The sequence below is a fragment of the Mastigoproctus giganteus genome, chromosome 10, assembly GCF_048544385.1.
Source record: "Mastigoproctus giganteus isolate SK-2022 chromosome 10, ASM4854438v1, whole genome shotgun sequence".
Lineage (NCBI taxonomy): Eukaryota > Metazoa > Arthropoda > Arachnida > Uropygi > Thelyphonidae > Mastigoproctus > Mastigoproctus giganteus.
The window spans coordinates 192,985,313-193,013,037 of record NC_143584.1 but is presented as its reverse complement, the minus strand read 5'-3'; the positions used below and the strand labels follow the sequence as shown (position 1 = coordinate 193,013,037).

Below are 27,725 nucleotides of genomic sequence, written 5' to 3'. Positions count from 1 at the left end.
CGAAGCTAGTTTGTATATGTGTGGGATAATAACTGTACTATCCACTTGTCCCTATTAGACTTAGAAAAGCAAAAGGTAGAGGGAAAGTTATAGTAGGAGTGGAAAAAAAGAAACGGTGTAGAAGAATGAAAGGGACAGTAACTCCTTCAACTCACACCACTCAAAAATTCCTCGAATAGACAACGCTTCCCCAGTAGAGAAGACTGTTCTTACCTATTCTCGGAAATTCCGTGAATATCAGGCTCTCCCTGGTGACCGTTTCAAGGCTGGTTGGCCTCTCATCGGTGGGTGGTAGGTACCCTGGTAATACAAAATGCCATCACAGTTGCGAAGTTATTTCGACAATATGAGAGATGCCAAATGATGTATAAATAATAATGTATTAGAAGATGAAATGCACAAGGCATAATTTCTTATGGGTTTAGGTAATTAACTATATAATATCGGTGTAGATACACCATAGTTTACCCATAAATTTTAACTACATATGTAGTGTCAAAGGCATCGTTTTAATTGTATCTCATATTGTGGGTGCCTTCACAACGAAGGCATTGCAGTGCATTGTATCTACATCGATATTATATAGTTAATTATCTAAACTCATAAGAAATTATGCCTTGTGCATTTCATCTTCTAAAAAGTATCACTATACAATAAATCAAAGATGTTCTGAAGGTCCACATCATTGATCAGTAGCTTTAAAGTTGATGAGGAATAAGGAGCGAGTTGTTGTTGTTGAGTTTTTTTTGGCGCAAGAGCTGCTTTGGCCATATTGAGCCTCTGGAGCGAGAGTTATGGTGGTAATTGGCCAGTATCCCAATACCCCATATCGAAAAATCTATAGGAATGAATTCCGATGAATATGGAGGCCAATCATTGGGGAAATTCCTACCGATTATTTTATCAGGCACAAATATTTCACGTGTCTAAAGATGAGGCCGAATATATATATACGGCACACTTTTAGATACCTTTAGAGTGGATACTGACACTTGTGGGTAGCACGGTTGGTATTCCCACACCAGGTGGAAAAGACTTGAGTTCTAATCCGGTCAATAATGGGAGGAATTTTTATAGTTCTTTTCAAAACGTGGCCAAGTTAGTCAGTCTCAGGGGAGGGCAGAATGGTTTTTCTCCCGGAAACAGGAATAAGGTATCGAGTTTGATTCACCAAAGGATTACTGATATATGTTATTCTCTGAATCATTGTGGTGTGCAAATAAAAATCCGACGAAATCACCTTATATTAATTTTAGTCTTGCTCTTCATCCTTGCATACATCTTTGATATATGTATGTGAATAATGAAAGGATGCAAACTGTAAAATCGGTCAAATTTATTTAAACAACTTTAAACGTAAAATTTCAACTTAGAGATCACTATCTTAATATGCGGAAACCCATCACCTAGGTAGCATGGCTTCCTTAAGAACGACTTAATTAAAGTCATTAAGCCATCCATAATCCGTAAATATTTTTTGTCTTATATGAGATCGATGTATATGTATTTTCAGTCTACCTGGTAGCACAGTGGTTATATTCTCTAAACGGTGTAAAAAATGCTCCGGTTCGAGTCCCGTCAATAACGAGAGTAACTTTTGTGGGCTTTTTTTTCACTCCGTGGCTAAGTTATTCGGTCTTAGGTATGGACAGCACGGTCCGCGCCTACGAAAGTCGTATTTTCGTCCAGCAAAGCAGGCAAATCGACCAGAGAATACACGCAATTTATGACATTTTACACAGAGGCCGATGGCTGGTTGGCTGTCGTGTGGCTCTAATATAACAGCTTTTTTTTTTTTTTTTTTTTTTAATATGTATTCTTCAATATTCTGGAACTGTTGCAAATATATTAAACATTCGGCTGATAATAGGAGCTGAATTTGGGATTCTTAAGTGGCTCAATCTAAAATCTGGTTTTTGTATACTGAGTTTAGGTCTCAGCTAATTTGTGTTTACTAATTGTACAATACGTAATACGTAAACATCTTATATACGTGTATTAAGTACAATATGTAAATATTGTACAATATTATACAATAATTACAAGATGAAAAGAACGCCTTGAGATTGAGAACATTGAGGAGCCCCATCAACTTCTTTCTGCTTTTGACTCGAAGGGCAAACGAACATTTGAAATGGCAGTTAAGGGAAAAATCATACATTTAAAATATACTTACCCACTATTTTTGCTGATTGTTTAAATGTGTGTTTTTATTGAAAAATCTTACTCTTAAGTAAGATTAAGTAAGAACTGTCTTCCACTCTTTAAAAATCAGGTTTTTAAGGTAAAATAGCTCAGGTGAGATATGCAAGTGTGTATACTGTATATATCCCTATATTTGTGTGTGCTCACTTCTTCTTATTGTTCATATATGCAACTACCTATGCTTATGCCAGTTCATTAGTGCAAGTGCCTAAATCACCACACCATCACCCCTTCTTCTTTCCATAGAGCATTTGGTTAAAAAATACTCACCTTTATTGATGAAATGTTATTATATTTTATCACTTAAATTTACTGATTGGAAGAGGTTTGCAGAAACATTTATTTTTTATCTTGTGTTTGCGTGAAACATTTATAATTAATAAAGCACTACTGACAGAGTTCAGTTATTTTCAGTTTTTCATGGGATATAAATGTTTTGTGCTTACCACTCCAATTCGGTGAATTATATCGGAAACATTTTAACTGATGTTGTGTTACTCTAAAAGAAAGTATGGTTAAATATATCCATGGTATCCCCAAAATACCTAGTAAATTGCTTTTGTTTGTTTTCCGTTTGGAGGTATACTTGATCAGCATTGTGCATTTTGCAGGTTTGCTGCTGATCATTGGTGGAATATATGATAATTCTCCATAATGGAAGATAAATATGTAAAAAAAGAAAACAATTGAAGGAGCTTGTGCAGCACCATGCATCTGTAAATGTGAACCGTTAACGCACTTTTACAAGATTAAACAGCAACTAAAATTATTTATACTTTAGGACTGTCCAAAGATTTCAAAATAACGTAGCAAAGCAGTTCAAGTTTTTTTTTTTTTTGATATAACTTGATGACCAAATGGTACAAAGTTTCTTCTCAACGGTAAATCGACATTTATTAGGTGAATGCAACGCAACACTATATTACTTCTCCACACTCAGTGCTCTTGGCACAATTGTGTAAGTTCAGGATTTTTCTAGGGTGGAACAATGAATCGTATCTACTAAACTAGTTAACCAATACGTGCATTTTATGAGCTTTAATCAATGTAACTAAACAGTTATCTCTAATGGTTATCTCTTCTGTATATCAGTTATAACAGTGTGAAATTGAATGAGTGCTGACATTTCGAACATGGAAACACAAGAGTGATTTTACTAGATAACTTAGGATACGTTATATATATACATCATGTAGATAGAGGTTTGCACAAAACAATATTCCTCGGTGACTGTGTAAGAAGGAATTTAGATTTTTCACACTAACATCTTCATTTCACTAACATCTTAACTACTTCTACATGAAAAAGAAAAGGTTCCAAATGATTTGTTGCAAAATGATATTTGATAACTTTTATGATGGTGTTCTCAGTATTAATATGCGTTATGGTTATTATGAATCCCTCAGCTAAGGTAAATGAAAGAATCATCCGTGATAAATATGAAAGTGATAATGACTTCTTGTTTTAGAGTGGTTAATCGAAGAGGTAAACTACATCTCTTGAAAACTTCTTGGAAAAGAGAGGTCTATTTTTTGTTTTGTTTTGTGCAAATTCACCTTATTGAGTTGTCCAAAAATGTTGAATAATATATGAATAATGTTAATTACATTAGTGCTGCTAAAGCTGGCTGATTTATGATTTTTCAAGTAGTGTTTCGCTTATGCATGTAATATGAACGTCAATGAAAGTCATCGGTAATTTATTAAAAAATAAATAAATAATAAGAAGAAGTAAACTTTCAAATTTCTGATAGTTTTTCATCCGATAATCAGGCAAAAGAAATGGAACTTACGAAGGTTCACCAACAAAAATACTTAATTGATATCTATTGACTATATATTTATTGGGCATTATATGAAGTATAAGAATAGGACACAAAGGATAAATTAATTAAATGTGCAGTGAGAAATTAAGAAATTAACTTGATCGCATGTATTCCTTAATTATTATAAAAGTTCGAATTGTCATTATTTATTTTTTTTTTTTTTGTAGGGGAAGGCTGGAGCATTAAATATTCCGTAAAAATGACAGCATCTACTAGTTATAATAAATAAATACAGTATAAATATAAAATTAAACATTTAGATTTATTTATTTATTATTTATTTTTTCTGGAAAAAAATTCCTATATTATATCTCTAGGCGGCCAGAATCACAGATTAACTTCTCTGTGGCCAGAGTATTCATCGCAAAAACTTGGTGTTCGTGCTGTGTGATTTATGAGAATTAAGAAAGAAAATTTAAGAAGCATCGTTTGATTTCAGGTAATAAATAATAACTATAAAATTTTACTAAATATTACTTTCTAAATGCATTATTATGAAGTTACGAGCATTTTCTATAATCGTATTTTTGCGCATATAAAGTTACAGAGACGTAATGATTCGGCAGACGCCTGTGTATGCGTTTAGTTCTTCCATAGATAGGAGCGCGTTTGGAAAAACAAAAATTGACCAATCCAAAAAAAGAAGTCATTAATGCCATTATAAAGTTTCATTTATTGAGTTATTTATTTTTATTCATCATTACACTCGTTTAAAATTTAAGAATTGATAGTTTCAATTTGAAAATTTAAAATTCATTTAAACTGTTAATGAAATTTTTAATTCTTAACTTTATCACAGCTCATAGTTAGCAGTTTTCGTCTCTCCCGACCTGAGTAATTAGAGTCAAGATGGACAATGAATGCTCGAAGGAAATAGGCTTAAGGACAGACATACAGTAGGACTTGAAATGTGATTATGCACAAAAGTCACCACATAATTGTCTAACTTAACACTTAGTTGTTGCAAAAGGAACACAATACATCGTCGTTGAAGAGAAAATGCAATTTAGAAATATAGCTTTGGTTCATGAAATGGCCCTCGGAAAAGTTTATGACTTATTCATTTATCATAAACATGGATGTTACGTACACTGGTAAATTGCCTTGCTATCATTCTAAATGCTTCTCTATTCTAAATGCGTATATATCATGCTAAATGTTTCCATTCTACAATATACTGTACAGTGATGCATTTAGATTAACGTGTAAGGGAAATATTTCAGTTTTGGTACCCTAAAGCTGAACATTTTTCTTTTCTTTTTACTTTTTTTTTTTTTTCTCTACGCAATATGTGCGTATAACACTGCTTTTCTGTTAATATATTCATGACAGTTTACCGGTGTACTATACGAGTTATTATTGTAAAAAAATTTATAATATCTTATTGCTTATTTTTCTATCAGAGGAGAGGAAAATATTTTTTAAGAGTACTTTTTGCTCTCTCTTCACATTGCTTGAGTTCTATGTTGCTGTGTACAGGAGATATGTTGCTAATGTCTGATATAACATTTGTTGTCAGTTAATGGGAATGTATGCGCAGTTCAGCTCTAGGAATGTTTGTTTGTCATTTGGTTTGTATGGACTTCCACGTCGACGGTAAAACAAAATTCATGCCTTAACTTGCCGTGTGCATTTTCTGATGGGATTAGAAGGATATCTATAACTATCTTTCTGTTGAAGGTAGGGCTTTTTATATGCTCATTAACTGACAACAATAATAACGCAGCCTCCTAATATTTCAGCATCGTCGAAAATTCTTCCTACCCGCAGATCGTCGACACAGTATCTTTGATGGAGTTCTTGGATGGATGGCACACCACTCTGGTTTCATCTTGCTTCATCTTTGTTACTATTTTGACTTACCACTTTTTTGTATTTCCCAAGAAGTTCGGGAAATTGGTAGGATATTGCAACATCTAATTTGTCTAAGGGACAGCCACGGAAATAACTGCATGTTGAAGAAAGAGCTTGAAAGTCATATAAATGGTTAACACGGAAAAATTCTCTATAAATAAAGGGATCTGGTAAATCGTAGCGACTTATATTGGTCATTGTGCTGAGGCCTTCGTAAATGTTATATTCTGCTGGATTCTCTGTAATTTGCTGAGCCACTGCCTTTCTGTTGCTAAAGATTGTTTTGTGCATGTAGTAGGTGGACAAATAACAGTCAACCATTTTGGCATGGTTTCGTACTCTGACAGCATGTCGACGAGCGTATAAAATCTTATTTTCTACTCGTTTGTCCATCGTTTCGCGTAGATCGTACAAAAAGTTCTTTTCTTGGTCTTGGAGGAACTTTACCGGAGCTCCTGGATAAAAGGGTTTGGTCATTAAGGAAGCAGCATAAATTATTGGTGCCTCTGTGCTTCCCATCAGTGGGGAGAGGTTCCAAAACAGCTGACCTACGACTCGCATGATATCACTACGCCGTATAGTGTCTGCTTTGTTCAAGATGAAACGAATTTGAGCTTCACGACCTTTAAGCTGGTCCAAAACTGCCGATAATTCTGCACCGATGTCCAGCTTGGTAGGATCAAAAACCACATAGATGGCGTCAGCACGATCAATAAACCATTGAAGAGCATCATTAAAAGGATAGCCTCTTTCCATGTTAGTTTTTCGATTCTCGGTAACCCCGGGAGTGTCAACAATGGTAATCTAGAAAACAGAAACAAAGGTAATAATATTTAAATATCAAAATGTATAATAACATAATGGTATATGACAGCATTAAGTTAGAACGCTACGACGTTGTGAAAGAACGAAATTTTAATCATCAGTAGCAGCGAATCCTTTTGAATCCTTTTATTTATTTTCTATGAAAGTAATTTTCTATTTATTTTCTATGAAAGTAATTTTCTATTTATTTTCTAATCTTTTATTTATTTTCTATCTCTTGTATATATATTATTTACATTGTATATATAATATATATACGCCTAATAACGGCAATCCAATATATCCCAGACAACCAAGAACCCAGACTGTTAGACACTCAAGAGGATTACAAGGCACTCAGTCAATATGCCCAGGATCTATTTTTTAGAAGGAAAACAATGATAGAAATATACCAAAGGCAACCCGACTAGAAAGAATGCAGGAGGTCAAACAAGTAAAAAAAAAAAAAAAAAAAAAACTCAGCATACCACAGAAAGACAAGACTTCAGGATGATTTGGACGGCCTACTGTCGACCCAAAACTGCACTCCCTTGTGCGGGTTTTTTTTTTTTTTTTTTTTTTTTCAGGGAGGGGGTATTTGCTCTTCTCCTCTCCTCCCCATATTTTTCTATTTTTTTTTTTATTATTATTTTATTTATTTATTTTTATTATTATTATTATTTTTTTTTATTATTTATTTATTTTTTTTCTCTCCTCTCCTCGCTTCCCCATGTCGTGGGGAGGCGAGGAGAGGAGAGAAATGGGCTTGCCCCACTGAAAATGGGGGACCACCTTCCTATCCGACCCCCGCTTCTTCCTAATTCATCCCCCCTGTCTACACTCTCCCTCCTATTACTTTCTCATGTACAGCGATTGCCCCACATGTCCAAATTTAAATCACATCAAAGTTTGCCCGACCTTTTAGGCTCTCTAGAAATAGTTCTTTCAGCGTAAAACCCCACGCAGCGCTTTCTAAATGCAATTTTACTTAAATCAACAGCAATAACTCCAACCTTTATTTTAGGTCCTAGTCACCGAAATCCCAGGAAAGTAAGTGGCAGGACCTGCCAGAGTATAATTAGTCTCTTGGTACACCCGGCCGGCGTCCCCGTCGCTAGGTATGTAACGCCGGGTCCCACTGGGGGCCCGGCGGCCAACAGGCCGGATGAACAATGGGCAAACAAACTACATACCACATGACCCATACATTATTTTTAAACCTCTGGCATAGACAGGGTACTGTCACTCGATACATAGAACATACGTGGAGATGGGAGAAATCCCCGGAGCCGTCAGACCCTCAACATACCTATACCTATACCTATATCTACCTATATATATTATTTTCTGTTTAGCTATCAGTTCTATAGATCTCGTTCTTTCATATCGCGTAGTATTTTTTTGGTAATATTACGGTTTTAATCGTAAAATTACATAATTTTTACGTGGGTGTGCTTTTAATAAGCTGTTATTGGTGAACATGTAGATGAAAAAGCTTATTAAACGAACATCCTTATATAAATATGCGTATGCTACGCACAATATTTTATACGTAATACAGTCTGAAATTTTCCGAATGATGCTTTTTTTTTAGTAAAGATGTGAATATCGGTATGTTAAAACAATATTTCCTAGAAATTGTCTTTAAGTTGCGGTGCATTTTTGTCAGTAATTGCCAATTTGTTGAAAACAATTCAAGAACCATTTATGCTATTGTCTTTACAGCTTTAATTCTAGCAGCTTGCGCTGGGTGACCGCATTTGAAACGATAACTTACTAGCAGCTATTGTACTCTCGGTAAAATAAAATTTATGAGTACGGTTGATGCCCTAACGCTGTTATACCATGTTTAGTGAACTACGGTTTAACCAAAATGGACTTGTGTACAGGTGCAATGTCATGCAACAAAATCAGTTCCCTCGAGCCCATTTCTCCGATCTTTATCTTCCGATCATATATTACAGACAACGAAGTGCTTCAATGTAGAGAGCTTTTTAGTTCCAATGGCATTAATTGTAAGCGGATAATGTCATCGCATTATCGGATAAACGCCCTCGTGGGTAGCACACAGTTGGTAGAATCGCCGTCTTCCCCACACCGGGCGGAAAAGACCTAAGTTCGAATCCCGTCGATGACGTGAGGAATTTTTATGGGTCTTTTTCACAACGTGGCTGAGTTACTCGGTCTCAGGCGAGGATAACATGGTGTTTTTACCCGGAAACATATTTTTTTGTTTAGCAAAATAGAAAATCGACCTCAGAACACACGCAATTTACAGACAATAGGCCTTAGTCGCTGATGTATCTAAAACCCTTATAACCCAACAACAACCCTTATAAACCTTCTGATGTTACTTGCCCCTAGTTTCAGAATTTCTTGCACCCGTTGTAATTGTATATTTTAATATTCTCAGTCATTGACGTTTTACCTTTGCCACGTACGCAAAGAATGTGACGCTCCACCTTGCGCACTTGAACATGGACTATGACTTCAACTACCCATTGACTGCTGAACATGCCAAAACTTGCGTATTACTTACATGGAATCGTATCAGACATGACGTTATGTGCTTAGCGCTCTCCCACGACCAGGTCAGGTTAGTTGTGTTAAGGTCCAAAGCAACTGAAGTGTTGAGGCGGCCGTATATTATATATGTATTACCTGAATTCTTCGGTCGGTTTGTTTTGCTAGACAGAATACCCAAGTTTCGGGAAGAAAATTCATGCAACGGTCGCCTGAGACAGCTGCGTCCAAGAGATTTATTAGTATTAGTGTGAATATTAGGCAAACGATTCAAGGAAGTAAGGTTATGCAGCGTCAGACAGCAACAAGCTACCTACACCATTTGTCCAGCCCCTCTAATAAATTGTCTAAGCCTTCCCTAAATTTATTCAGACTACCCACTTCCATACCATCACATGGAAGTTTTTTCGAACAATTAATTACTCACTGGCATTTTCGCACATTTATTCTGCAACCACCCTTTCCTTGTTTAAATTTATATCCCCTAGCGAGTCGTCCTGAAACCTCATGAGCTATTCTAGAAGTCCGTCTACATTGTTCACAGAAGTTTACACAACTTAGCAGAAAAATTTACAGAACTGAAGTCTTTCTTGGTAAAAGCACCCTTCCGTGCCCCTGTCTAATCTTGTTGCTCTTCTCTGCACCCGTTCCAATAGATCCACATTATTCCTGAAATTATGTGGCTCTATTGGAACTCCGGACCTGTATGCAGTATTCAAGATATGGCTTAGCCATTGCCTCATACAACGGGATAGTCATCCCCTTGTCCCTGCTGACGAAATTACTGTATATCATTGACAGAAACCTATGCGCTGCCCTAGCAGCCTGTCTGCACAGTTCAGAGTACTTATGTAAACCTCTGACTTGTAGCCGTGAAAGGAGTTGTATACAGCAATGTGCCTTCTGTATATAATAGAGTTCTTCTTCTTCTTCATTTTGGACTGTACTATTACCTCTAAATCTTTTTTATTTCTCCCATAGATTTAGTTTCGTACCACCCGATTGATATTTTGGGGTTATTGCTACCCAAATGAGAGTACCTTGCCTTTATCAATGTTAAGCCTCAGTTACCACTTCTCAACCTATCTGCCTAATTTCTCTAGATATTGTAGTGGCATACCTGATTCTTGTCATTAACCACCTTGCCAACCTGCGTATCATTAGCAGGCTTAGACATTAAACTTGATATGCTTTGCCTTCATCAATATCGTTAATAAATAACGAAAACAAAAGGGCCCTAACAGCGAACCCTTATGTACTCCCCCTCAAAACATTAGTCCATGAAGAGCAGTGACCATTAGTAACCACGCTTTGTCTCCTCTGACTCAACCATTCCTTTATCCATAACGGTAACTTTCCCGTAATGCCACACTGCTTCAATCTTCACAGCAGGTTCTTCATCAACCTTGAAGTCATTGCAGAGCAGGATGGTATTCTCTGTAAACATCTAGCAGATGTTTGTCGAATAGATACTTTTGATTCTCAATGCCCAGTTTGTGTGTAGTAACTGCAACTCAAAAAAAAAAAAAAAAGAGATAGAGAGAGAGAAAAAGAAAAAGAAAGGAAACTAATAAGCTATCAGTTGATTAAAAACTTATACTAACCTTTTGAAGGAGCCTGTCGGGCATTCTGACTCCTCTAAAGTGATCAAGAAAACCCTGGCCAAACTTCTGAACACTAGAATATGCCCAGTCTGCTGCTAGTTCAGTACCAGTCACTACTTGCCTTTCCTCTCCATAAGTAATAACAGTGAAGTCTGAATCCTTCAATCCAGGACCTGTATTATGCAGAAGAAATTTTTATAAAATAAGTAATATTCGAAAACCGATAAATTTTTGTTTAAGGAATTTTATTAAATAGTAATAATTCATGATTTATAAAATAAAAAAAAAAAAAAAAAAACCCGAGCTTTATGGGCTAACCGAGAAAATGTCGTTTCTGCGCATCCGCTGTATTTCTTATTCATTCCTCTAACCATTGCATGGCATGAAATATACAATGCTTCAGCAACAATATACAGTATGTGATTGGCCAATGTGATGTGTATGAAAAAAGAAATAATAATTGCTGAATTTCTGTTCGTTTGATTTAAATTAAATTTGAAATGGGTAATCGCTTTAAAAGGCTCAAATATAAAATTTCATGAAAATACACCCACTGGGAGTCGAATTGTTACTTGCGAACGGACAGACATGGTGAGAACATTAGGCGCATTGCTCATGTATACTAATGCACCTAAAAATAATAGCGAACAATAAAAATAATGTGTTAAGTATATCATGAATTGTGTGATGCATTATTATAATATGATGCGTTTGAGAAGGGCATTACTTGGACTAGTCCGGACTACCACACATTTTTCCATTTAATTCAGGTTTATAAGGATAAATTGATAAACCGGACTCAAATAGTCCCAATAATCAGATAAAATGTGTTACTTTTCAGATTTCTCTACTGAAATCTGTCTTCACGCTTCAGTCCTGGTTTAAAAAAAAAGGATAATAAAACTGTCATCTAATTCTCCTAAAGAAATTGACTAAACCGCACTGAGGAACACTAGCAGTGCATACAGTTAGGTTATTTCTCTCCCTAGGATCCTCGTGGGTAGCACATTTGGGAGGATCGCCCCCCCAACACCGGTTGGAAAAGACCTGAGTTCGAGTCTCGTCGATGACGTGAGGAAATTTTATGGGCCTTTTTCACAACGTGGCTGAGTTAGTCGGTCTTAGGCGAGGGTAGCATAGTTTTTCTCCCGGAAACTCGGGTTTTTCTTCCAGCAAACAGAAAATCGACTTCAGAACACACGTAATTTACAGACAATATACACGGAGCAATACGGCCTTAGTCGCTGATGCTCCTAAAACTCTACTATAGTCCCTAGGATAAGCGAAAGTCTTCTTCCAAATCCAACGCAAAAATTACATTTTGGGTTTATATTGAACATTATATGAGCCTATTGTGCAATGGGTTCAATATATAAAGCTGACGAGATTCAGGGGAGTCGCATCTGGTAGCAACCATTTATCGTTGCAGTTGTTTACGGCACTTTCTGTTTGTTTAGAGCAGCGATTCGGATTGGACTTTTACACGGAAAGATGTGAAGTAAGGTTGAACGCAGTTTTATGCAGCAGAAAAGTATGTAATTTATTGTAGAGAGACGCCGCAAAGCGTACAGCGACCGTTTTATTATTTTAAGAAAAGTTCTTGAAACTGATAAGTGATGCTTCAGCCAAATATTTCTTTGGAGAAAATAACACTGAAGTACCCAAAATTGAATGATGTAGCGATTCGCGCCTTGCCTTTTTATGCATTTCCAGAGAGCGGTTTCTCTGCATTGTCATGTGTTTGTTTGTTTGTTTGGTTTTTAGGAGCATTAGCAACTAAGGCCATATTGCTCCGGGAATATGCGGTGGTCATTCCCTTGACCCTTCCGCATCCTCCGTATTTGGTGGTGACGGGCTCGAACCCCGGTCTAATCAAGAAGCGTGTGCTACGCACTGTTGCTCCTTCCCACCTGGCTACAGAGACGCCTTGTCATGTGACAAAACCACAAAACCGAAGAGTCTTAAAACCAAGTTAGCAACGCAAGGCATTCCACTATGTTTTATCAAAGATGGCACCTAGTTATGAGTATTATCATTCAGAACAATAACTTCTTTTCCATTGGTTGATTGTGCTGTTTTGTTACCTAACATCGTTTTGGGCATTATGTATAGAAGAATATGTAGTAACGCGTCTTTTGAAGCATTTGTTTTGTTTTCTACGTGGCATTAAATTTAATGGCCCAAACAGAACGCATTTAAAAATGATTGTAAGTTTATTTTCCTAAAATTTTTAAAATTATTCTACGCACTGTTTAGTGAGGGCTATGACATCTGGAAAGAGACAGGAGTAACTGATCATGTAAGCTTGGAGAAACTCTGATTTAACATTATGGCTAACCTGCGCTGTGCCAGTGCTTACCGTGGTGCATAATTATGGACTACATTTAAATGGATGACAAGATATAGCGAAGAAGGGCAGAATGATTAAAAGTAAGAGGAGCACCTCTTTTTACTTAGATAAGTTAATTATTTAATTTACTTTTTAATTATTTTATTTAAGAAATTCACTTTGTGTCTTGCTATTTGAACTACATACACAAAATTTACATGATTCAATGTATGTATATATGGAATAATTCAATGCATTTTAATTAATTGTAAGAGATGAGTTACGTGATTGTTCATCATTGTGCTCTAATTAATTGATTGGGACTACAATATTATATTTCGTGTTAGATATAAGTAATATATTATAGAAATATATTGTACTACAATTTTCGCGATTGAAACACTTCAATGCCAAACACTAAACAATTGTGGCTACGTTCGGTAACTCACTGTTTCCCGTACTTAGGCCAGTAGGGTTAGAACATTGGTTTGAGATGCAAATTCTACAAGTTTTACAAAATTCTATTAAAGACAAAATTCTACAAAATTCTAATTCATTTAATTAAATAATTAATTTAGTGATCTGGTTACAGTTGCTTTGTTTTAACTTCGGATGCTTGGGTTACAGACAGATTCTTTGTGGGCAATTTCATAATATTTGATAACTGTTATGAGCATTAGTTCTAAAATTTTACAAAATACAATGTACAATTTACAATAGACAATTATTACAATAATTGATTAATTAATTAGTTGATATAGTTTTAGCTGTAAATCCCTACAGTTACTCTCCTAAATTAAGTTGCTAGGGCTTATCTGTTTACGTGATGTAAAACTTTGTAGAATTTGCACCTAAAATCAATGTTCTTATAAACTCACAAGCCTAACGACGGGAAACAGTGAGTTCCCAAAACTCAGCCACTATTTTTTAAGTGTTTGGCATTGAGGTGTTTCAATCGTTCAAATTATAGAATTCCAATAATTAATTGGAATACCTTAACACCGAACGAAGTCACACAAGCATAAAAATACGTCAACAACAAATTAAACCTGTTCAACACTAGGACTGCCAACCTTAACGACAAATTCACTGCTTTTATGTAGCTCCACAAACAAACCAACCGCCAACTGCCCACCCGCAAAGCCGTCCACCCTACAGCACAGGCAACTCCACGGAACCAATAGACAACAACAAAACACCATTCCAACAAGTAACCCCACATTCAAATCTTCCGTTATTAATTTAAGCGATAGAACCCTTTCAAACACCGACCAAAAATTTTTAGAAAAAGGTCCTAACTTCAAACCCACCCCACCTTAATTTCAATCTTAGACTTTTTGACAGTCTGAAGAAAATACCTATCCATTAAGCTAGAGACCACATCAACACTCTCAAGCATTTCAAATACCAGGAGAAAATGCAACATCTGAACCAAGACGCAGCGTCCATCAGGATTCTTAAAAGCAGACAATGGAAATGCCACAGTCATAAGATGATAACAGGCATAATCGCAACACCTTCATTCTGGGATACCTGTGGCTGGAGGATCCCCCCTGCTGCCCTTAGGGCCAATCCCGAGCTCTACTCGCATTCAGCGCGACTCCATCTCTCGGACAGGTTCCTCCCTCAGCAGATGTTCAAGCAAACCCAGGCACTTGACGCCGACCTGAACAAATTCGCTATTGACCGGACTTACAGAAAAAAAATTATGTCTAGTAGGACTAATCTGCATTGACATGTGTACCTTGCATCTGTTCCTGTCTGATTGAGCTGGTGCTCTTATCTCGATGTTAAGTCAGCTCAATCAGACCTAACTCTCGTAAGGAGTTCTCTCCTTTGTATCAAAATATGTTTTCTTTTGTAAAATTACCTGTTTTTGTAAATTAATTGTTCTATTTTCCCGGAAGTTTCGGGAGGTTGTAAAAATGTAAACCCCTGGCTTTTTGGCCGTGAAGGGCATTAAAGATTATCTCTCTTATCTCTCTCATTCTAAACCAAGAGAACATCCCAGAAAATCATAGAGCACCTATCAGACTAAGAAACGTACAAACCCATCAACAGAGTCCCTATTCACTAGAAATAAAGATAAAGAAGAAGCTCACCCCGTCTGGAACAAAAGAAGATTGATCAAGACCTCTTTGACAAACTCAACCAAGCAACTCAGAAGCTCCTTCATTCTTCGCAAACATCAAAGTTCACAAACTAGAATTCCCTATCAGACCCATTGTAAACGGAAGGCTCCACCTAAGGAAACAAATCCTAGTCTGGCTGACCGAGCTCCACAGGAACATATTACCCAGAAGTACCTACTCAATCCACAATTCAGCAGAGGCCATCCGAATACTCCAACAACTGTCCATAGCACTGGAAGACTACTTAGTATCCTTCGATTTAAAATCTATGCACCACCACCCCGCCGCAAGAAACCAAATCCATCATATGTGATAATCTGAACAGGAACATACATATTGGATTTCCCTAGCCCATAACATCATCGGACATCTTGGATCTAATCAGCCTTTCTGCAGGACTGACCTACTTCATCTAAAAGGTATCTTTCTTCATCCAGATTTCAAGCCTCAGTATGGGCAATCCCCTATCTCCCCTCCTGGCAGAAACCTTTATCGGTTACCTTGAAGAAACCTTTCTGGACCAACAACCCGTGAAACCGAAGATGTGAATCAGATATGCGGATGACATCATCCTCGTGTAGGATCGGCACAAACCATCTCTCCAACTTTCATCATAACCTAAACACCTAAACAGCTTTCACCACAAAATCAAATTTAAGAGAGAAACAGAATAAAACAAAAAACTTCCATTCCTAGACGTCCTCATCCCAAGAACCAGGACAATCTAGATAAGACAGTGTACAGGAAGCTCACTGACACAGGATGCATCCTAAACTTCAGGTCGTCACATCACTTTTCTACCAAAATAGTCATCATCAGGACCTACGTTAACCAGGCCCTAAGAATTTGCTGCCAATCTGAATTACTGCAATAGGAAATCGCAACTATAAAATAAATAGCTTTGAAGAACCAATATCCTTCAATAGATCGAATCTTTAACAAAACTCTCAAGAATAGTTTCACGCCACCACAGAAGAAAGAAGATAAGCCAAAGAACCAGCTCATCATGCTACATTCCAGAAGTTAGCAGCAAAAACCTATAACACACCTACATTCTATGCAGGAACGCAATACCTAAAACAAAAACACAAGAATCAACATCTAACCCTAGAGGCCTTATATATTATATCCAGTGCTCCTGCAACTCAACCTACGTCGGTGAAACAATGGTTGTTGTTGTTGTTGGAGGTTTTGCGGCGCAACGGCAGCTAAAGGCCATTATGCGCCAAACAATGGTAGGATAAGGTATAAGGTATAAGGTATGTTAGTGTCTAACGGCTCCTGGGATTTCTCCCATCTCCGCGGGTGTACATTGTATCGGGGCCAGAGATTTGAAGTGTGTGGGGGTCTTGTGCTGTATATTGTGTTGTGCCCTTTGTTCCTCCGGTCTATTAGCCGCCGAGCCCCTAGTGGGACCCGACGTTACCACACCATGCCACGGGGAGGCTGACCGGGTGTACCACTGTAGCTAGAGTACTCTGGCGGGTCCTGCCACCTACTTTCCTGGGATTTCAGTGGCTAGGACCAGATTTGAGAATGAGATGATCGCTGTTTCTTGAGCAACGGTTGTAATTTTAACAGAGCGTAGGGTTGTTCGCTGATAACTTGTTCTAGGGCCAAATAGGTCGGGCAGTAATTTTGATGTTTTTAGATTTAGACCTGTGGGGAATGCGTGTGTGTGTATATACAAAAATATGTATATACACACACACGCACACACATATATATATATATATATATATATAAACTAAATAAAAAAAAAAAAAAACGTTGTGCAAGAGAAAAGTAAGGGAGGAAGGCAGAAGACTGGAGGGTAGGAAACAGAAGAAAGGGGCCAAAAGGGAAGATGGCCCCTGATGACAGTGTGGCATGCCCAGTGCCTCACCAGAGAGAGGAGTGGGGTGGCGGGTGGACGAAAACCACCACCCCACAAAAAAAAAAAAAAAAAAAATCATTCTGTAAGAGAAAAATAGGGGGGGGGAGTAAAAGAACGGATGGCAGGAAACAGAAGAAAGAAGCCGCAAAAAAAAAAAAAAATAAAAAAAATAAATAAATAAAAAAATAAAAAAAATAAAATAAAAAATGAGAGAGAGATATACTCCGCAAGTTCAGGGTAGGTACAGCTAGCACGGCCAGTCAGTTGGAGCCGACAACTTGCTGGAAATCCAGCAGTGTGAGTGCTGCTATGGTGGATGGGTCATGTTCAGTAAGGTCTAGTTCAGGTGCCGTCATTGGGGCTCCATTTGGTGAGTCTGTGTCGCATCCAGACTGAAGGCTGGTCCAGTAGTCCATCAGAACGAACAGTGGGGGTGGTCAAAACCGGGAGTCCAAGTTTGATGGTCAAGTCCAGGGATCGATGCTAGGCCTCTTCTTGATGAAATGTGTCACATCTGGTCGAGAGAGGTTTGTCCAGAAATCAATGATGAGGAATTTGTCAAGGTGTGTGCGGACCCTGTCTTTTATTGCACTGCTGGTCAAGTCTTGTGCAAGTTGGTCCAAGGCGTTAGCATCCATGGCTCAATGATGCGTAGCAACAATTGGCAGTCATGGTTGTTATGACCTATTGATTCGGATACTAAGGTGGTGGTAGCGCTTTCTGCCTGGTAAATAAGTCCATTGCAAATTGAGTCAGAGCTCGGTAAGTTTCTTCATTCTGTAGGGTGAGGTGTTCCTGATTTTGGTAGTTGAAGCGTAGTTTCGTTATTAGGATCCTCCTGAAGTCCTCGTAGATTTCACAGCTGTGGGCAAGGTGCTCCCACGTCTGATCCTCTCCACAGTGGCAGCGGGGTGAGTCTGAAATTCTGAAGTCATGTAGTTTTATCTGGAAGGAGCCATGTCCAGTGAGGAGGTAGGTAGCATAGAGTCCTGGTGAAAACCAGACAGGTGTGAGGGGGTAGGAGGCCCTGACATCAGGGAGGAATCGTTTGGTGACAGCGCCTTTAGTTGATGCCTGCCATCTTTCTTGCCAGGTGTCTGTTAGATGTTCATTAAGTCTCTTCTTTTCAGCGTTTCTATTATTTGCTGGGTCAGTGGTGAAACCTGCACAAGTAACTGCTCTTCCTTTGGCTATTTGGTAGAGCAACCCATGACGAACAATCTCCAGGTCCAGTGGAAGAAATCCAGTGAGGACCTGGAGCGCATGGGTGCTGACAGTGCGACAGGCACGCGAGGACAGAAGGAGAAGAGAGCGCTGGATAGTTCCTAGGCGCGATCTGTTTACTACGGTATTGGCCTTCTTGTACCAGACTCCAGAAGCATAGGTGATAACCGGGATGAAAACTGCCTTATAGAAGAGTGACAGCGTTCTCTTCTTTAAGCCCCAGTCCTTCCGGGCAACTCTTGAGACTTGGGCAGCATACTTCCTGATCTTAATCCTGAGTTGGTCTAGATGAGGAGTGAAAGAAAGGTTTTTGTCTAAGATCAAACCTAGATATTTAAGCTCTGTTTTTAGTTTTACTGTAACACCATTGACCTTGATTTGGGGTGGTCTTCTCAAATCAAGGGTGCCTTTTAGTAGGATCGAATTGGTTTTCTCTGGGGAGATCTTTAGGTTGTTATGCTCTGCCCAAGCCTGAAGGGTAGAGATGGCCTGGTTGGCAGTTGCTTCTAGTTGGGTTCTGTTATTGGCAGAAAAGAGCATGACCAGGTCATCTGCATAGGCCTGGGTTTGTACATTGTTGAGTTTGGTGTTCAGGAAATCATCCAGCACCAGATTCCAGAGGAGAGGCCCCAGGACAGATCCCTGAGGGCATCCCCTGAAGACTGGTCTGGAGACACTGCAGTGGGGAGCAGACACGACAACTCGCCGGTCCTGGAGATAGGTCTTGATGCATCTATATAAGTTTTCTGGGACATGCGCTCTTCGGAGCCTGCCCAGGACGCTGGGCCACCAGAGGGAATCGAAGGCACCAGCAAAGTCAAAGGAGATTAGTAGAAAGTATTTGGAGTTGCAGTTGGTAGCAGCTTCAATGATTGTTTCCAGTGCATCAATCGTGGAGCGTCCTTTCCGGAAACCGTACTGCTTAGGTGAGGAGAGACCAGCGTCATTGTAGTGGGCTTCTATTCTATGGGAGATCATCCGTTCGAGAAGTTTGCTGAAGACTGGCAGCAGTGCAATGGGCCGGTAAGATTGTGGCAGATCATGTGGTTTGGTTGCATTCTTCAATATAAGTCTAAGGATTGCAGTCCTCCATTGTGTGGGGAAGAATCCTTGGTGGAGACAGTGGTTTAACAGGTTGAGTATTGTAGTGGGAATAAGTTCAATGGCCTTCTGGACGATTTCTGAATCGAGCATGTCTCTGCCCGGAGCCTTCTTGTTTCTGATTCTAGATGCAGCAAAGTTGAGCTCGGTTGTGGTGAAGGGTTCTTCAATTGCAGTTGTGTGATATGTTTCATTTTCCGTGCAGAGCTGTAGCTGTTCCGGTGTGTGTGGGTCAGCAGGCTGCTGGAATGTAGCGTCTAGAATATTATTGATAGTATCTTGCCACGATCTGGTGTACAGTCCGTTCGGTAATTTTGTGGTTGATACGACCTCACCTCTGGGGAGCTTGTTAGTGGTCACTTTGTACACAATCCCCCAGGGATCGGCGTTCCCTTCAGTGCTTACCAGGGCTTCCCATGAGCGCCTTTTCCGCTGTTTTATTGTTGTGGTATACTGGTTCCTGGTCACTCGATATTGCTGCAGTAAAGCCTCTGTTTCTTCTGGAGGCCATGTTCTTCTTGCACGTTGATAGCGTTTTCGTCGGTAAATGACTTCGCGTCTAAGAGTCTGGAGTTCAGGTGACCACCAGGGGACAGCATCAGGTGTGAATCTCTTCTTTTTGATAGCCTTGTTTGCAGCATTACTGACGAGCTGTGTAATTGCGCATTGATGCTGGTCTGGGCTGAGGCCGCTAGGATTGAAGCGGCTGGCTGCACTGGTCAATTCCTCCTTAAAAAGGTTCCAGTCAGCCTTATTCAGGGCATATCTTCTTTGTTGAGTTCTGTTGGTTGGTTGAGTGACTAGTGAACGGTGTAGTTGGAAGGTTAGTACCCTGTGGTCAGAGGTGGTCCAGTCCTCACGGACTGTCCAGGAAGCAAGGTGCTGAGCAATGGAGCTTCAGGCTAAGGTGATATCTATTGTAGCTTCCCACAGGGTACTGGAGAAAGTTGGCAGGCAGTTAGGTTTGTTTAGAATGACCAGGTTGCTGTTAGACAAGTAGTCCTCAAGACGTTGGCCATTTCTATTTCCTCTGTGATTTTGAGTTCGGCTGTGCCAGGCTGGGGACCTGCAGTTAACATCAGCCCCTATAATGAGTTTTGCATTTGGCATTTGTAGCTGGATGGTCTGTAGATATCGGGTGGCAGGAAGAATATCTTCCCCCGGTCGACAGTATATCGAAACTAAGTAGAATTGCCCCAGTGGTGAAATTACATGGGCGCACACAGCCCAGCTAGTACACAGATCAGTGATTTTGGTGACAGTCAATTCGGGATTGCGAACGACGATCGCGGCCCAGGGTGTGTCACCATCAACCTGGACCACTTTAAATCTCAAGGGGTAGCCTTTTACCTCCTTGTTATGAGTGTATGGCTCCTGAAGCAGCAGCACATCTAAGTTCTCTTCATCTGCCTTTTTGACCAGTTCTGCAGCAACAGCCTTGGCCCTCTGAGCGTTATGTTGTGCTATTTTCACGGTGTGGGTATTTAGGTTTGGTCTGTTACTCCCCATATTCTATTCTTGATTGTTGAGCACTTCTGGCTTTGAGATAAACTGGGCAACTGCTGTCACGGAGCGAATGGTTGGCTGGCACCTTTAGGGCCTTGCAATTGGCACATGTGGGAGGTTGAGACTTTTTGGGACATGTAGCGTATTCATGCCCCATTTCGGCACAGTGGCCACAGGTGGGCAGATTTTGCCTGCACGTGTGCGTGGTGTGGCCGAAACGGCAGCACCTGAAACATTTGGGGACGGCTACATGTGGTGAGTAAAGTGCCTGCCTGGCAACCCGAAGGTCGCGGCTCAAATCCCTCCTCGGGCTTGGATCAGAGTACTGCAAAAACCTTGGGAGGTGTATTATAGCCACAGAAGCCGATGCGCCAACAACTAACTAGGGTTAAACGAGGCAGTCAGCGATTCCTGAGTTAGGCCTAACAATATTACAAAGGTAATAAACTAATATCAACAGTTTACAAAATCTATTAAAATTTATAGCCAGTTAGAGAAAAACTTACTGACAATTTCTGGACAACGACTGAATTAAATAAAGCACAATGAATACATTAGGATAATAAAAAAAAAAAAAAAAAAAAAAACAATGGTAGGAGTGAAACAATGGAAGACTAAAGAAAAGAATACAGGAACACAAGAAAGACACCCAATACGGTAGAATCCACAAGTCCGAAACAGCCGCACACGTCCTTTCCTGCAGAGACACATGGGACTTCACCAACACTTTAGTACTTTCGACGGATTCATCATACTCCAGAAGAACGTTTAAAGAAGCCTGCTTCATAAAATGTTTCTGAAGCTCAGCAATAAACAAGAAACAACCAGATACCTTCCACAGCGCCACTTATAATCTATGCCATGCAAAAATGCTGAAGAAGTTCACAGCAGAAAGAAGATTCCAACTATAGTTTTAGCTGGAAATCTCTATAGTTACTCTAGGAATTTCCAACCAAAACTATATGAATTAATTCATTCATTAATTATTGCAAATTTTACATTTTATTTTGTAAAATAATAGAATTAATACTCATAGCAATGTCAAATGTTATAAATTGCCCAATAAAAAATGAGTCTGTAATCCAAGTATCCCGTGTTAAAACGAAGCAACTGTAATCCTATCACTAACTTCTGTCATTTAATTTAGTTAATTATTTAACATAATTACATTATTAATATAATTTTATGAAACTTTGTACAATTTTAATCTCAAACCAATATTTTTTTAATCCCACAGACCTGAAGACGGGAAGCAATGAGTTCCCAAACCGTAGCCACAGTTGTTTAAGTGTTTGGCATTGAGGTGTTTCAATCGTTAAAATTGTAGCGCTTCAATAATAAATTACTTAAATCTACCACTTGATGTAATAGTGTAGTTTCAATCAATTAATTTGCGCACGATGCATTTTATTTTTATTTGTGTGTAATGAAGAATAACATACCAGTTTTGAATGCCTGTGGAGTCCGTTCTTTGCCAAGAAGATAGTTTATTATTGTTGTCTTTCCGGTACACCAAGGACCGAGGAAAAGAATCATTGGTCTGCCAAAGATTTCTGCGTCTGGGAAAAGAACATAACAAACATATAACACTGCGAAATAAATAAATAAATAAAAGGATAATATCGATAAAAAATACCGAAAGGTTCGAAGTCGGTACCTCATATGAAAACTATAAATAAACTTCACGTTATCTGTAAGTAAAATTTGTTTCTCATGTTTCTTAATAGCTGAGATTTAGAATTGTGCCAGTAAGTTTCCATGTGGCCACTTTTTGGAAATCATCGGACTTCCCAAAGAAATTCCAGCTTGTCCCATACTTTAAGCAGGAAATGGCTATCACAGATTTTTCACAAAGTCATAAGGTTGGCAAAAAAAGAGATTCATGTGTCGTATTCTGTTAATACACTGGTGTGCAAAACTTAAGGACCAGTCAGGTTTTCACCTGTAGCTTTTCATAGGAGTGGCCTGGATATGGGAAAAGCATACCAAAGGAACCTCTTGTGGTACAGAAATGATGAAGGAAACAACACCGACACAACAACGGAAACTAAACGGTACAGAAGGATTTTATTCAAAAATGGCAACATAGCACTGGCTGCCATGATACAGATGCATCACTGGCAAAGATGGAACAAAGGGAAGAGGTGATCTTCAGTAGGAGATATGACCACTCCTAATGTCGATGCAGGCTTTGCACCGGCTGTCTATACTTAAAACAATGTTGTTGATAAGCTCTTGTGGTAACATCGTCCATTCCTCTGTCCGTGCTATTTCAGCTGGTGTACATTTTCTGGTGGGTGTGGATGTGCCACTAGGCGCCTTCTCAGAGCATCTCATATGTGTTCGATGGGATTTAGATCGACGAAATGGGCAGGCCAATCCATACGAACAAATCGCATATCAACAGCTGCAGTGCGATGGGATGTGGCGTTATCATCCATAAACACGAACTCGGGGCCAATGGCACCTCGGAACAGACGCACACTGGGAAGGATTACCTCAGTACAGTAGCGTGCATCGGTTACAGTACCGCCTTCCAGTATCTGGAGTTGTGTACGTTCATCCAAGATAACGTCTCCCCAGACGAGCACACCTCGACCGCCATATTGATCCCTTTCAGTGATGTTTGCGGGGTGATACCGTGTGCCAACCTCTCCCCAGATTAGCTGACATCCAGAATCGCTGCTGAGATTGAATCTACTCTCAGCAGTAAACAGTACCTTACCCCATTGCGCTACTGTCCAGTCCTTGTGTTTGATGCACCACTGTAAACGGTGTCTCCGATGGGCAGGTGTTAAAAGGACACAGCGTACTGGCCGTCGCGCAAACAGTCCACCTTTGTGAAGTCGCCTGGCCACAGTAAACCGCGATATCCTGCGTTCTATGCTCCTGTGCAGGTGGTTTGCAATGGATCCCGCTGTCTGGTATCGGTCCCTCTTGGACTATAGGAGTATATAGCGGTCATCATTGTGCGTTGTTTTTCGTGGATGACCACCACTGGTCCTTCGAATAGCTGTACCTGTCGTTCTGAAGGCCGACCACGCGCGTGAGGCGAAGCTATGGATGATACCGAACCCTGCAGCCACACTCCTCGCACTTCGACCTTCCTCGAGCTTCCCAATTATTTTACTCCGGGTAAAGTCATCCAGTTGTTGTCTACTGGCTATTTCGTTGTCTGTAGCACTGTATGAAACCAATCGAACGTCTGTAACAATCGTGCTCACCATTCGGTAATTTGCACATAACTGCTGCTTTTATCTGTTTACGTGCGCCCTCTCCTCACGATTCAAATTTTTGCATATGCACTAGCTTTCTACTGAACAGCCACAGTTATGCAAATCGCCACAGGCAGTTTTGTTTGATTTTGTGGTTGTAACCTTTAGAAATAGTGTTGGTCCTTAAGTTTTGCACACCAGTGTAAATCGTCACATTTAAATGTCAGTGAGATAGGCTAGGGTTAGCTGGTTGTTATGTTATGTTGTTGTCATTTTGGTTTTTAGGAGCATTAGCAACTAAGGCCATATTGCTCTGGGATATGCGGTGGTCATTTCCTGACCTTTCCGCATCCTCCGTATTTGGTGGTGATGGGCTCGAACCCCGGTCTAATCAAGAAGCGTGTGCTACGCACTGCTACTCCTTCCCACCTGACTACGGAGGCGCCAGGGTTAGCTGGGAGTTCAAGCAAAGAGACCACCGTGACCAAGAAATCATTCATTTTAGAAATGTCTCTAAGAAATTTTCAACTAGTGACGTGCGCAGGAATATCACATTGCTGAAATAAGATCCCTAATATAATAAAATTCCTTTCTAAGAGTTCTAAAGGACTAATTACCTATATCAGCAAGTTGCTCTCTTTCTTCTCTCCTTTCCTAAAAGTTTTTGATAAGGCCATCTTACCCGCACTTCCTGACTGCAAAATGGTTTTGCCACTTATTAGTCGTTTGTAGAGATATGGGTTCGAATACAGGGATATTCAGGGATATTCATGTGTTGTTGTGGCGGATCCCAGGGTTTCCCCCATAAGCCGCTATTGTACTTCTTGTGTTGAAGCTTATGCCAAAACCGGCCAATTGAATGTAGTGTGTTGGTCGTGTAAGTGTTATGATGTGTTCTGTTGTTATGTTATCGGCCGGTGCCTGGCTCTTAGCAGGTAAGAAGCAGTAACACCTGGTCACTACGTCTCACCCCCCATCCCCGCCACGTGGAGGCGGCCAGGATCAATTATCTCCTGCTGGGCAAGCCCAGGGCATAACACCTGAGAGTGCCCGAAAAAGAGAGTGAAGTGGAAAAAGAGGAATACAGAGGGAGAAGTTTGGGATCTGGGGAGGTAAATGGATAGAATAGAGGAGAATCAACAGAGGGACTCTCCAATAGTTAGAAGTGAGAAGAAGTTAAGCAAGAATAAAGTAGGAAGAAGTTGAGAAGTGGACTAACTTCTCTAACCATGGAGACCTATCTCATGGAAAATCCCATCCTAGGAACTAGGATCAGCAAAACATCTTAATTACAGTTTGCCTAACCTCTTGTAGGCAGAACGTCTTCAGTTGTTGAAGAAATGATTGATCTTCTAAAAAAAAAAAAAAAAAAACACAGTGAAAGCAAATTCCACGAATTCTGAAAAGCTCCACAGAAACACTATGTGCAATATGTACAATATCCTCTTCTTCAGGAACACAGCAGAATATACACTATGTACAGATTCGTCCAATGTAATGCCAGGGTAATGCCATAACCTGGCCCAATAAATAAAATGTTTCAGGGTTAACGCAAAAGTAATATACATGTCCAAATCCTAGATAAGATCACATTAGGCAGGGTTCAAAATTATGTTTTAAAAAGTCCTTGCCTAAATACAATTTGTGTGTGGTATTCACTCACAAAGTAATATTAATTCCAAAAACTATGAAACGCTAAAGGCCAAATAGTATCTCGATGAGTAGAGCAAAATTCCTTATACAGAAAAAACCTATTCTGCAGAAAACAGTTTCACATCAAGAACAAGTCTATTATAAAATCCAGGAAAGTATAGTGTAGCACTTTATGATACTAATCAGTTGCAAATATAGAATCCAATCAAAAATGAGAGATATTTCTTTCCTAATCCAATAAAGGATCCAAGAACTCGCAGGAACAGTAAAACTAGGATCTAATTTCGGTTCTTCTTTTAAATGCACGAGAAGCAAACACATTCATAGCATTAAAAGCTGTCTGAGACTCAACCAGAATTTTATTGTTGCTGGAGTCCAAGTTAGGAACTACACTAAGTAGGTCACGTCGAAGATCGTTATAATAATGACATTGATGAAGAATATGGTTAACAGTTTCTTCCTGGCCACACAAATGGAGAAATTCTTAAAGCCATTTTCAATCGGGGCTATATTTGCTGCTCTCAGGTGGAGAGAATAGGGTTCTACCCGCCAGTTATTGAGCTTTTCAGTTTTTCACTTTTACAATCCAAGGGAATTGCAAAGTTGAGCCGCACAATGACCTCATGATTAACTGAAAAGGTTTAACACTCTTCTTCAGTATGACTTAGTGAATACCATTAGCATTCGGTTAGGTTATGTGTGTGTTAAAAACCAAATAAGACTATGAGGCGTCAGCATATTTTGTCTGTAATTCCACGTGTCCGGTCAGTTTGCTGTTTGCTGGACCAAAAATTGCACTTTACCAGAAAAAAAAAAAAAAAAAAAAAACCATGCAACCCTCGCCTGACTAACTCAGCCACGTTGTGAACAAGGCCCATATAAATTCCTCACGGCATTGGCAGGATTTGAACTGACGCCTTTTTCACCCGGTGTGGGAGGATGGTGATCTTAACCATTCGCCCTTACTCCTCCCCACTGAAATCTTTTTTGTTTTCATCCATTTCCACAAGTCGGTGTTTATCGTCATTTTTTTTTTACAGCAGCAGAATTCATCGTTCCACTTGAGAAACGGGGTGGTGGCGTGGTGGTGACAGTTTAGACTTATTTTCCTTGTGTTGTTGTGCCGATAAACGTTTTCGCTTATCGATTGCCCTCGTGAGTAATCAAGCGAACGTTGGTATAATCGTCGTCACAGTTGGAATAATAATCGTCCTTCCCACACAGGGTAGTCAAGACCCGAGTTCGAATCTCGTTGTGAAAATGACCCGTAAAAATTTCCACGTCAGTAACGGAGGAATTTTTATGGGTCTTTTCATAGTGTGGCTGAGTTAGTTGGTCTCATGAGGGTAGCATGGTTTTACTCCCGGAAACTCAGATTTTCGTCCATCAAACAGCAAATAGACCACAGAACATACACAATTTTGACAGACATATTTATACAGTGCAATATGGCCTAAGTTTCTGATGCGCCTGAAATCTTACAACAGGCAACAAACCAACTAACCAACCAGCCTGTCAGGTTTTTTTTTTTTTTTTTGGCACATCATCTACTTTGATCATAGTGTACCGATTCAAATGGTACGCCAATTCATTTAGTTTATCGTGTATCATATCTGTACAAGTGTGTGTTCATGAACCGATCTGCACCTTGCTTGGTTTGAAAAACTGGGAGTTATTCATTGAGGAAGATGCTACTTCCTCCTCGTGAAATCGGCTAACGACAACATCGATAGATGGAACTTTTAAGAATTTCTTAATTCTCTGATGGGATTCCCGCCCAGACTTTCTAAGTAAGTCGCAAGTGGCGAAATCCCTATGGTAGCCTGGTGACCTCAGTGGTTTTTGTGATGGCATATAGCAGAATGGGAGATATT

General features: G+C 39.5%; 1 protein-coding gene across 1 annotated transcript in view; it reads right to left on the bottom strand.

Annotated features, from left to right (window-relative positions):
- Nucleotides 1-4,688: 4,688 nt before the first annotated feature.
- The window catches only part of LOC150079678 (uncharacterized), a 95,286-nt gene continuing 72,249 nt past the window's right edge, over nucleotides 4,689-27,725 (bottom strand). The window contains exons 4-6 of the mRNA XM_090382758.1: nucleotides 22,426-22,542; nucleotides 10,816-10,988; nucleotides 4,689-6,688 (exon numbers count right to left, since the gene is read on the bottom strand). Coding sequence (XP_090238884.1) covers nucleotides 5,858-6,688; nucleotides 10,816-10,988; nucleotides 22,426-22,542 — 1,121 coding nt within the window. The 3' untranslated portion in view covers nucleotides 4,689-5,857. The remainder of the gene's footprint in view (nucleotides 6,689-10,815; nucleotides 10,989-22,425; nucleotides 22,543-27,725) is intronic.